Source organism: Parasteatoda tepidariorum, chromosome 4 (assembly GCF_982258835.1).
Source record: "Parasteatoda tepidariorum strain Cologne lab strain chromosome 4, Ptep-v5.0, whole genome shotgun sequence".
Classification (NCBI taxonomy): Eukaryota; Metazoa; Arthropoda; class Arachnida; order Araneae; family Theridiidae; genus Parasteatoda; species Parasteatoda tepidariorum.
In genome coordinates, this window is record NC_141758.1 from 162,739 (window position 1) to 175,567 (window position 12,829).

At 29.8% G+C, this 12,829-nt stretch overlaps 2 protein-coding genes and 1 long non-coding RNA gene across 7 annotated transcripts in view; 1 reads left to right on the forward strand and 2 right to left on the reverse strand.

Moving 5' to 3' along the window:
* LOC107443255 (transmembrane channel-like protein 5) overlaps positions 1 to 10,560 on the reverse strand; it is a 127,215-nt gene extending 116,655 nt beyond the window's left edge. For both annotated transcript variants that reach the window (XM_043053601.3, XM_043053597.3), the window contains exon 1: positions 10,421 to 10,560. In XM_043053601.3, coding sequence (XP_042909535.2) covers positions 10,421 to 10,428 — 8 coding nt within the window. In that variant the 5' untranslated portion in view covers positions 10,429 to 10,560. The remainder of the gene's footprint in view (positions 1 to 10,420) is intronic.
* LOC147810143 (uncharacterized) lies at positions 4,499 to 10,218 on the reverse strand. The gene is made up of 3 exons (XR_015432916.1): positions 9,992 to 10,218; positions 8,949 to 9,093; positions 4,499 to 6,666 (listed from the first exon to the last, which is right to left on the reverse strand). It is a non-coding gene; the product is annotated as an uncharacterized LOC147810143 (long non-coding RNA).
* The window catches only part of LOC107443256 (transmembrane protein 243), a 31,067-nt gene continuing 28,597 nt past the window's right edge, over positions 10,360 to 12,829 (forward strand). The window contains exon 1 of one of the 4 annotated variants that reach the window (XM_016057063.4): positions 10,360 to 10,499. Coding sequence is in view for 3 of the 4 variants with exons in the window: in XM_016057061.4 (XP_015912547.1) it covers positions 10,756 to 10,803 (48 nt within the window). In the remaining variant the exon portion in view is untranslated. Of the gene's footprint in view, positions 10,500 to 10,591; positions 10,865 to 10,998; positions 11,041 to 12,829 lie in introns of those variants that run through there. The other 3 variants (XM_016057061.4, XM_016057062.4, XM_043053602.3) reach the window with 3 other exon arrangements.

Consider the following 12,829-nt stretch of genomic DNA (forward strand, 5'->3'; position numbering starts at 1 on the left):
GAAATTATAAATGGATGCAGAATTTAACAGAGTATTTATAGTTTGTCTAAGCTAAGAACTCCCCCCGCCACATGGTCTGAGGCCGTCTGCTGCTATGGATACAAGAATAGTGTATTCCAGGGAAGGTAGCTAGCCGACCGGCCTGTGGAGGGGTTAGGGAACTGCCTTTGCACCAGAAAGGTTCTGGGATCGAATCCCGGGCAAGGCATGGATGTTCTTTTCTTCTCTGTACTATCTGCCCTTACTGTGGGAGCAACGTTGGCCCACCTAATATGGTGCCCTTGTAAGAGAGGCCAACAAATCTGCCCTGTTAATGTCCGAATTGACGAACAATGTTAACACAGGAGGGCATTGGGGGGGGAGGGAAGGTAGCTTCTCTTCACTCTAGGGCTAACACAATAGACTGGAAAAAAAGTCCTCTTACTCTCGCTGAATCTTAGCCAAAATCTGTCCTAAGCAATGACCCCACATCCCTTGAAATAGTTAGACCTCGTTACCATAGTCACCGCCCAGGGTCTTGACAAATGGCTAGGCGAGTTTTTACTTTAGACAAACTATACATTAACTAGTTCATTAAACATTTTTTTAGAAAAAATTGCACGTTGAGACATAAAGGTTTGCCACCCCTGGACTAAACCATCCGACAGAGAGCAATGAAATTTGGCATACTAATAATTCGTCGCACGAAGGTTACTGTTCACATTAAAACATTATATTACAAACCGTTCGAGCGAAAAACGGATTGGAACTTTCTTGCGTCATGTCCACTTAATTACATGTCGGATAATCGAATAACAAGCTTACACGAATGGAACCAAATCATTTTGTATGCAACTAATGTTAAACTTCCCCGTTTAAACTGACATTCTTTGTTTTTTGTCCCTGCCTAGTTGCATGAAGAAGAGGTACTGAAATGAAAAAAATTTGTTTATTTTGGAGAAATGCTCAACTAACTGAAATGAAATTTTCGTTTTTCAGTTAAGAAAAGGATACAATAGGTGGTCACTTCAAAAGGGTCCTGTTCATTAGTTGGTCTAAACAGGTGTTCGGGTTAAATTGAAAAAAAAATCTAATCTTGCTGCTAGTTATACATTGAAGTGAGCGACGAGTGTTTTACCCCTCTTTGAATTATAGTTTGTTTACGGTAAGAACTCCCCCCGCCACTAAATCTGAGGCCGTCTGCTGCTAAGGAAACAAGAATAGCGAATTTCAGGGAGGGTAGCTTCTCTTTACTTTAGGGCAGTGTTTCCCAAACTTATGACTTTTGTGTACCCTTTCTAATTTTTCGTAATGCTGTGTACCACTAATAAAAAAATGAGTGTATTTTTTACTATAAAAAAAAATTGCACAAAAGTTAAAAATCACAACTGGCTGTTGACACCACTAATTATTCACTGCAAACTCCGCAAAAAGTAGCAAATAGAAAAATACGTAATCGTAAATTTTCATGGCTAGCTTTGTTTTTAAATAAGTTTGTTTGAAATTTTCGTTTATTGCTAGATATTTCGCATAAGGACGCGTACCCTCGCTAAACTGTTCCCGTACCCCTGGGGGTACGTGTACCACACTTTGGGAAACACTGCTTTAGGGCAATATGAAGAAAAATGATTCCCTTTCTCTCCCCCACCCGAGACAAAATATATCCTAAATAGTGACCCACACCCCTATTTGAAATAGTTATACCTTGTTACCATGTCACCCCCACAGGTCCAGACGAATAGGGGAGTTCTTACTTTAGACAAATTGTACTTACTTACACATCATTTAGAATTTTAAAAAGGTACAGAGTGATTTGTTTTGTAGTCAAGATTTGTGGTCCCCTCCTGGTGCGCTATTAGCTTTCATAAGAAAAAATTTCAAAAACGTAACAAATCAGTATACAGTGTGTCTTTCTCTTAAGTAAGAATAATTATTGCTTAATCCCGAGAATAACTCTGAGAATGATTGCAAGTTCAGCGAGAAAAGGATGGATTTGAATTAATCGAGGGGGGGGGGGGCAATGAATCTGAGAAACGATATATTAAAAAAAATTCCAAACTAAAATAGCTCATTAATTTGGAAATTCTCAAGACGAGGTCAGAAAAAAAAAATTTAAAATAAATTATCTGACTATGCGTTTGAGAGGAATACGCAATTATTCATGAAAGTCTTAATAGAAACTGAAAGGGAAAATCTAATTTTGATAAATTGACGAATTAAACGGGTATAAAAATAGTCTTCAATTATAGATTTTTTCGGAAGGGATCAAATAATATTTTAGTACCTATATATTATACTATTCACTAATATTGATTTATTTTTATATAACTTTAAATGACATTTATATTTTATGATACTAACACAGATACTAGTAATCAAAATTGTTTATTGATCATAAAACTAAGTTTATTTAATCAAAACACTATAATTTGCATTAAATACCATGAAAAATAAAATTTCGCAGAAATTTAGGATAGAATATTGCACTATCCTTTTAATCGAATAACCCGCTCAATTGCATAGATTTGGCTGGAACTGATATTCCTTTAAGCGGGGTTGACTGGTTAAGCCTTAGCCTTTGTTTCCTCAAAAATCTTAAAGATAACATCATTGATACTTTATAGCTCTATTTAATAACAATAAAAAAGAGTTATTGCTTGTACTTTATTTAGTTTTTTTTTTCTCGCTACGTCATAATTTCAATCAACAACAGTTCCGCAATTGACTGATTGTTGACACGTTCTCAGTAGATCACCGAAGTCGAGCATAACTGGCCGCTGTCAGCGTGCGGGTTAAAAACTACTTGGATGAATCTGTGAAGGGACCGAGGGTGTAGGTATTGGTTCTCGTTAAAATGTTATACGTAAGTACTTGACTTCACGCGCATGTCGTCGGTGTATCGAAGCGAAGGGAGCCTCACCTCGGCAGAGTTCAAAATTGTGATGGCATGTCTTCAGATGATTGTCAGGAATGTTTACCAGACCGTTACCAATAGCCCATTGAGCAGCTTTAGTGCGACGTAAACAACAACAATGAAAAAAAAATTTACGTGGTAGCACTATGTCACCAAATTATCTCTAAAGTTATCTGAAATCACGTATTTAATTTGTCACGTCTGTCAAAATGTGTTTCGGTATAAGTAAATAATTTAAAAACAGCGGTAATTAAAATTTAAAAAGAATTCTTTTGCAATGAAAGGCAAAATTAATGGGAAAGTGGTACAATTTGCTTAGGAAAAACGTAGAAAATTACTTCAGTTTTATTAACCGCTGTCCCTCTTTTCTTTTTCTCTGGCCTTTTAATTCCTAGTAAGAATATATATATTTTTTTGGTATTCTCTCTTTAAAAATAAAAAGTCAAACAGCTGATAAAAAAATATTTGTTAGATTACGGAATTATATATTTTACTGAAATATAAAATTCAAAATAATTAGTTTGGAAAAATCTTTTTTTGATTCATATTCAAAAATGTATTAATGATTTTGTAAATTAAAGAAGTTTCAATTATAAATAACTGTTTCGCTAAGATTTAAATAACTGCAAATTAGTTAAATTGTTTGGAAGTGAGCCGCGTTTGAAATATTTGACTTTTTATGCAGGAAAAGACATGGTGTTTCACGTTATATTTCATCTCACCAAATATTATTAAACTTCTAAATTTATTTCTCACCTATCCTGACATGAATAAATACAAAGAAATAATGAAAAAAAATATATTTAATGAAAATTCTGAGTCAAAGTGTTAATGCTGACGCTCAGTTCATTTAAGTAATGTAATAGATGCATATTGAAATACTAAAAAGCAAGCCATTATGTTACAAAAAGCAACATTTATGGAGTTCAGGTACTTATTCGTATAGATTAATCGTAAACAAGCGCCATACTATTATTGTCGCCAATGATGCTTAATTAATATGGGTAATTCCTATTATATAAATTAAAAAAATTACTTATTTACAAAAATTCCAAGTTAATGGTTAATTTCGATATTATGCCTAGTAATGTTGAATACAGTTAATCTCAATTTTAATGGGCTGAACAACAAAAAACAGGTTTTGTTATGTTTTTGCTTATTAATTTTGTCAGTATATACCGTTCAGTTTTGTCCACGATTTCATTGGGTTGTTCAGTACCGAGTTATTGTTTTTTTGATTTTATTAATCCTGTTCGAAGAGTGGATATTCAGCTAGTTGAAAATAAAAAAAAGTTGAATTACAGTTCGTTAAAAATAAGTTAACTAACGCTTTTCGTTTCCCGAAACTCTTGTTTTTTTCTCAGGTCAAGAGCTAGCCCTTGTACAATACTTATCAATATTTTAGTCAAATAACTTCTAAACGTACTATTGAACGCATTTTCAAAATTTTAATTAAATATAGTAGCATTAAATTCTAACTTGAGATTCATTTAAACTGAAATAGTTGCAGTGTTATAGTAGTAGCACCTTGGATACATATGTACTATAAAATAGTATCTTTCTCTTGATATACATCTTCAAGAAAGAATAAATAAATGAGATAAATTTTCTTTTGAATATATTTATTTTTAGTGGTAAGAGTACAGCATATGTAAAAAGTATAAAAAAGGAAGAAAAAAAATTTATTCAAGTTGGATCTGAGAATTTGAAGCACGTATATTTGTTTTTGTTCTTACACAATAGACAGAGTATGGTAGCTAGCTTGACTCTATGAAGGTGCTTGCAGATGGATGCAATCATATAAGGTCTATGACCACTATCAGTGGCATCATCCTGAGAAAAAGAGCAGCTAAGTCTTTCTTTATAACTATTGCATAGCTGCCAACCTTAGGAATCAAAAATGAGGAACACTATATGCGACAAAATTATACGCACTAATTACGAGAGTAAGATAAAAATTTAATTATTAAATCATAACATAAATAGACATAATTTAAATATGTAAATTAGTAAAACAAAACTATAAACACTATCTTTTGTGGGAAACTTATAATATTAATGTTTTATAATTAGGAATACCGGTATAATATATTAAAAACAAACATTACCTATTAATATATAATTATTTATCTCCAAATTATAAAACACTGGTAAATAATAATCTACATCATAAACAAATATTTCTGATGCAAGTGTTTAAATACTACAAAAAAAAATTTCCAAAAATAATAATTTAGTGAAATAATCAGCAACAGACAGCTATTGGAATAATATTTTCCAATAAAAAGCTACTAAAAATTACTTTAGCACAATAATCACAGGATGCATGCTTGTGGCGATCAGAAAAAAGGATTGGTTTAAAATCAAAAATTTTATGAAAATTCAGAATTTTTATAAAAATATCAGATTGGATTTAAAAATTAGGAACAAATCCGAAAAATTCTGAACAGTTGGCAGCTATGCTATTGTCTGCTTAGTCAGCTGTAAAATAAAAGCATTTTTCTAGATAAAAAAATAGAAATCATGTTACTTTAAAATTCTACAGTGGATCAGAATCCAATCAAAGACTTCAGTTATATTAATAACTGACAACCGTGCCGGAAAATAAAGAGCTTAATTATTTTTATGAATTTAAAAAATATACAATTATATTTAATACATATAGCAAAATCAATGACTGAAATGTTATCTTGTTACGGTACAGAGATATTCTTCAAACTAAATGAGACTCTGCATAAACCATTGTAGAAAATCAAGTCCTGGTAAATATATCTCACAGAAAAGCTTTAAGCAGACAATGCTGTGAGACCATTCCCCGGGACAAACATGAATCATCAGCAGAATCCAGGCAAAAGCTAGAAGAGAACAAGTTGCTTCAAATTAATATTGTAATCAAGATACCTTGTTAAGATTTCAACCAATGGTTAAGTATATAGATAAAAGCACAACTCTTCAAATTGTGAATCTAATAAAGGATTGCATACATTAGTTTGAATCAATTTGAATTACAGAGTGAAAGAACATTTAGCACAGAAGTATAAGTTTTAAGTCATAAGCACAAATTAACAGAAATTTTTTTATTATTATTAAATCTGGCATATCCATCTTTTTCCACGCATATGGCATACTTGCGACACTTTCAGAGTGGTCTCACAACTCTTTTGGGTGGAATCATCACTCAAACTCATACTCGGGGATTTGACACATCTGTCACTTTAAAATCAAGACATAAAAAAGGAGTGTAAATTATTGCAACATTAGCTTTGTTGCTCGATTTTTTCTTTTTGCAGATCCCCAATTTAGTCAGGTTACTTACATCTGAAAGAGAGGGAAAGTGTCTGATTAATATTATTTAATATTTCTATTGCAGCATCAATCAGGGTTTACATATAAAGACTAATGGTTTTAAGAACAAGACAATCACAGGACATTACATCACAGCATTTAATAGTTAGTCACAGCACAGATTTTATTATATTTTCTTTACACAACATAAATGACCCCACAGCCAATTGTTCAGTTTGTGTGTGCACTGTTGAGTCACCGTTTACCCTAGAGACAGCCACGTAGGCTTCTTAAAGGCACGAGTCCATGATGGATCATGGAATGTGCATGTTGTGTTATCCCCACGCTGACTTTTAATGATGAGCCAGTACATGTTGATGTGTTTGTCCATTGTTCAGGTTTGATTGCACTGTTCCCAGTTTTTTAGTATCTAATCATCTAAATTCTGTCGACATCACCAGTTCCTTAATGAATATTATTTTCTAAACCTTTTACAAGAATAAAAAATAAAATCATAAATTAATTTTCTAAACTTATTAGTATCTAGATCAAACATTAAATTAGTTTTTATTTAGAATGCAATAAATGCCACTGATAAAAACAAAAGTAATAAATATTTATGAAATAATCAAAGTAAAAGAATATATATTATTAATAAAAGAGGAATATACTAACTGGTAGGGCACTGTCTTTTCCTTAACCACGGTGTGATTAAAGACAAATACTGATAAACATTAAAAGATCATTTAATTCATTCTGACTTTAATTATTTTATTAATACTGTAATAATTTATAAACAGTGCTGTACTAACAGTAAACAATCCGTACTATAACAATACAGTTGGGAAAAAAAAACTCACAACGATTAAGGTATAATGCCACTGTTAAAAATATACAATTCTCCGAATAATCAAAACATTATAGTAATAAAAGAGAAAGATACTAACTGAGGCACTCATATTAGCTTCTGTTGAGTCTAGATCTCATTTAAGCTAACAAAGAATAGAATTAGATCAATCTCCGTGCAATCTAAAATTTTTTATAATCTCTTTAAGTGTTGAACATATACCCATTGCTATTTAGAAATAGCAATTGGCATTATTCATTAGCATTATTAATTTAGTATATTTTACCAAAGGCATTTAAAGTAGCAGAGTATTTATAATTCAGGTACAATGCTCTAAACAATCTTCCCTCTGTCTTTTAAGGGTAGAACCAGAATCATTGAGAGAGAACTAGTCATAAAATATTCTATTGCATCTAAAAAATTTTCTGCATTGTGTAAAGTAGCACAGATAAGAATATTAGAAAAAAACACTCTCTACTGAATATTTTTCTTTACAGCATCATAGTAGTAAATCTGTTCAAGTACTGTCAGGGATCTGTCCAGACATTCTGTAAAAGGTCCGTATTTGTAAAATTGGGAAAAAATTACTTGTAATTTGTGAATATAAAATAAACGTTAAGTCACATTCCTTCAACCAGGGTCCTGCTTTTGTGAATTTGTGCAAATAGGGTCTGTTATTGCAAAAAAAAAAAAAAAAAACTTTTTCAAGGAGTTTTTAAATTGTAAAGACTTACAAGATTATGCCCAACACTGTAAAATTATAATTAAAATTTAAAAAATAAACAGCAATTGATGCTACTGAATTAGAGATGAAACACACAAATATTTGGTATTTTGCCTATACTGCTGAACGCAGAATATTCATTTCGGACAAATAAAGGAAGAAGTGTCTGCCAAAGACAAAATTTATTTCGTTTACATCTGACGTTCTCCCCCCCTCTCCTGGGAAGGGTTTATTCGATTAACAAAACAATAATGAAGATAAACGAATTTGTGAAGGTTTGTGAATAGTTTGTTAACGGACCCAAATTTCTTCTAAACAGACTTCTGACCATGACTACTCTTTCTTATTTGTATGGGATGAGTTCTGGTTATCTGGCTAAATGTCAAGACAAGATTACAATATTTTTATATTATTAGTATATAAAGTTGTGTATAAATACACTTCTTTTTTTAGCAACTTTGCTATGCATTCTTCAAAGATGTTTGCCAGTTGAATATGGCTCTGGCAGTTTAAATGTATGTGGTCTTAACCAATACATCCATCCACAGATAAAGCTGATTCACAAAACATTAGTCCAAGTAAAATTCACAAAGTTTTAATTACTTCATTGAATCGCTTTATAGTGACGTTTTCAAGATTAACAAAATGTTGATGCATACGCTGATCTTTCAGCAAGAGAAATTTCTAAACTCTTCGTTCGAGAAAAACAACTCAGAAATATTTCTGTATTGTGATCTGCCGTGCCAACTACAATCGCCAAGGTGCTAAACAGATTTTAAACTTGTAAATTTAATAACAACAAAAAAAAAACAACACATGTAGAAAGTTGTCCGGGGGTGGTTACGAGTTATACCTTCTGAGTTCCCTTCTCTTTTTATTAGTTCCTGGCAGCTGGCTACCCAGAATTATTCTCCCACAGATAACCAAACAAAATCTCCCCAATAACCCCACCACAAATTTTATTAACCACACAAGCCAGTTTTTTTAAGTTGGGCATTGTACCCAATTGCACATCATTAGTTCCTTTATTTTTAAGAAAAGCAAAATAAATTATTATTTTATAGCACAACCATAAGTAATATTAATAAAAAAATAAATAAGTATCTAAATTAGAATAGTTACACAAGATACTAACAATGCCAACAAATGGTTTAGATATATAATCATTAAATATGTAAATAAATTACACTTCAACTTACCAACATGAATTAAGACAAAAACACAATCGTCCCTTCACAACTGCACACTTAATTTGTCCACACCGATTCCAGGGTGTGCAAACATCAATATCCCATTTTCATTCAGCATTTAAGTAATTAGCCAAATACTTCTCCAGGGAATCACCTAGTAAAAAAGTATTTTATGAAGAGAAAGAAGAAATATGAAAAGTTTGCTTTACATTGTCCACGTAAACTGTCAAAAATCTTAGGGTAATGAAAAAAATACAATTATAGATATAGTTTGAGAAGTTAAATAATTGAAAAAATTCAATTTCATATTAATATCCAATAAAGATAACTTAAATTTAAGATAACTTGCTAATCTGAATTATCTTCTAATTTATTATAGTATTTGTATTATGTATTTTAAATAAAACAAATTATTGAGTACAAATTGTTTTGCACATAAATGTGATACACCTATAGAATTAAAATTTTCTTTTGAAAGTATGCATTCTCATAATTTATTCAATAGTTAAGACAACCTAAAAGACTAATAATGAATGCAGTAACTGTGAAAGAAAATGATAAATATTATCTAAATTTATACCATTTTTTTTAGATTAGTTTACAATAAAATTGAAACAAATTATTTTAGACATGATCAAAACCCTCTTCACTATTTTTAAGAAAATTCAATATTAATCTTTCTACATAAAATAAATTTTAATTAGCAATATATTTCATAGAAAAAAAAGATACCTCTGTATTATGTCACTAAAATGAACATAAATCAAGTAATTTAACTAAATGAAATTTCATTACTAAACTGCTTCACACATTTTCGGCAGATCAAACAAAGGATTTCTAAGGAAGCAGAGAAAAAATTTGATAAATGAATTTTTATAACGATTTTCTTAAAATACATACATTTTACAAACTATTTACTTTAAAATCTAACGCGTGGTATTCACAGATATTTAATAAAATTCATTAATCTTTTTAAAAATTTCATGTAATTTTTTTATATACTGCTATGAAACGTACACTAATATTATAAATTTTTAATTAATAAGAATTACCTGTAATTAAAACTTTCATGATGATAAAATATGAAATCCCGCGCAGACAAATACAGATACAAACGCAGACAAATGGCTTCCTCTAACAATAGCTTTTGTTTAAACAACGCCAATTGCTTTGGCGAAAAAGTTTGGTCACACAATCAATATAGGGTTATAAGAAGATTGATGGATAAAAGCTAGCGTCAAGCTCACTCCGCCCAGTTACCAATTCCTAAATTGACCAAATATCGTTATGAAAATAAACTAATTTAAGGCCTTACTACCAGCGTATTTGTTTTCTAGAGCAGCAGTCTTCGTATAGGCAGAATTGAGTAGCTAGAAGCTTAATTTGTAAATAAAGTGATAATTTCATTGTTAAATGATAATTTTTTGAATTAACGAAATATATTGACTAGTTTCTTTCTAAATATTTCAAAAGTGAATTACCAGAACATGTGAAATGCTTTAACTAACAGAATTAAGTTTTGATTTTTTAAGATTTTATGCCAAACTTATCACGCTAAAGGTTAGACTTAAAGATTCTTTTACTTTCTATGTAAAAATTATTTTCTAATTTAGTCGAACTGAAATTTGCACATTATGAGGGGGATATATTTGTTTCCATGACCACTTATCTAGTTTTTAGATAAGTAACGCTGTTGGAGATACGCGTTATCTCTAACTTTCAGATAACAGCTAGGTGCAAATAAATCCGAAACTTTTTTCTTCCTTTTGAGCTTTTGTAACGTCACGTTGTTGTTTGTTATGGAAATTCATAACAAATGAGTAACAGTAAAAGTACCGGTGTCAGCTATGTCCAAGTCATTCAAGTTCGTATAATAGTGTACATTCAATTATAAAATCTTCATCATGCAATGCAATTATCATATAGTAAGAAAGATGTATAAGTAGACAATTTTTTCATTTTGTTCTGATTGGAGAGAAAAATCTTATTGTTTCTTACGTTAACTTAATGATTTCATTCGTCACTGTTTAAATAAAAATTTAGGATAGTTTTCTGGATATTGAATGGAGAATCAATGTCACATTCATTTTTCATTAATGAAGTGATTCTTTATGTTGTATCTTTTTATATATCATCTTACTGATGTGTCCTATTTTTTAGAATGATTACTGAGCAGTATATATACATAGCTTACATTTTGTTTTATTTATTATTTTTACATTTTCAGTCTAGAGCATAATAAAAGTATTTATAAGAGAAGATATCTCATCCACCATTTATTAGTGTTGATATGAGATAAATAAAATAATGTCTTGGTTAATACGTGTGATAGCTAGTGAAATTTATGATGCATCCTACAATGTTCTATTTGATTCTATCAAACTTCACTTTAAATGTGAAAGCATAAATTGATAACAATGCATTAAACATTTGATCTTGTATTGGCACATTTTTATAAAAATATGAGTAACATTATTAATAGCTTTAATATTGTGATTCATATTTTTTCAATTGATTTTAAATATTCAAGTAAAAACATATGAAGGGTTTATATTTAGTTAATTATTTGCCAAAAAGAAGGGGAAAAAAACTAGTCTTAACATGTAACATATCTTGAAATTAATCATTGTATTTCAATTTATTTTTTTTTAGTGTGATTTAATCTTTCATAAATTCTTATTTCTGTTTATAATATCCAATACTATTTTCTATAATTATGTACGTTTTGAAAATTTAAAACTATTTTCCTAACTAAAAAATACTTATTAGAAATATATTTTTATTTTCAAAATTTCATGAAGTTTTACCTAATTTATTTTATAGAATTTATCACGCAAAACAGTCTGCTATTACTGTTTTTACTGCAGATAAATTATGTAAATATATTATTAATTAATTATGTAAAAATAATACTTTTAATACGTATAGATCTTTCTCTGATCCATATGTGTGGTTTTAAACAGTTACACTCTTACTTCTGAATGTCTTTTTTTTTTTTTAAAAAAGTAAAAGAGATTACCTACTAATTGCTGTTCTTCCCAAATTCAACCTATTGATATCACAAAATAAAAGATCATACCATACACATGCCTTACTATCCTTTTATAATAATATTTCTGTGCTGTGTTTTATTGTTCTAAAGTTGAGTCTTTCAAACCTGTCGAGTTTTTAGATTTGTATTTTTCCATACTCATTGAAAACAAAAATTTAAAAAAAATACATTCAGTCAGCAGAAGATAGTGAAAGTGCAAAAAAGAAAGAAAAATTCTTACTTACTACTCCAGTCATCCAGTTTTTTTTTTTTTTTTCCTTTGATTGATTTTTATTTTCTTAATTTTTTTCTGCAATTTGTTTAGTATTGTTGTCTTTCTTTTTGAAAACTAGTTTTGCAGACTTTTGAGAGCTTTCCTGTGAACAATTTACTATTAAACTTGAGAGCCTGCATTTGTTTTAAGCATGTTCATCAGTATACTAAGCTTTTTTTTTTTTAATAAGATTATTAAAAAAAAGAAGCTATTAGTGAAGAATTTTATCGAAAAAAAAAGAAGAAAAAAGCATTTATGAATTTTGTATTGACTAAAATATTTTTTTTTAAAAATTTACTAATGAATCTTTAGCAGTGATTTTTTTTTCTAACTTTCTTTTCCAAATCTATTTAAAGTAATGCTTTGAAATTCTATTGAATGCATCAATGAAGCCGCAATGCAATGTTTTTGTTTTTAAAAAAATGAGAGGGTTATTGTAAATAAACAATAATAATAGCAACAAATAAGTTTTTTATACTTCTGAGTGTTTCTAAGCAGTGTTGGCATGATTAAAGTTGCAATTTAAATCAACTAAGATTTTTTTTAAATATATTATTGATTTAAACCAATTGGTTTTTTAATAAT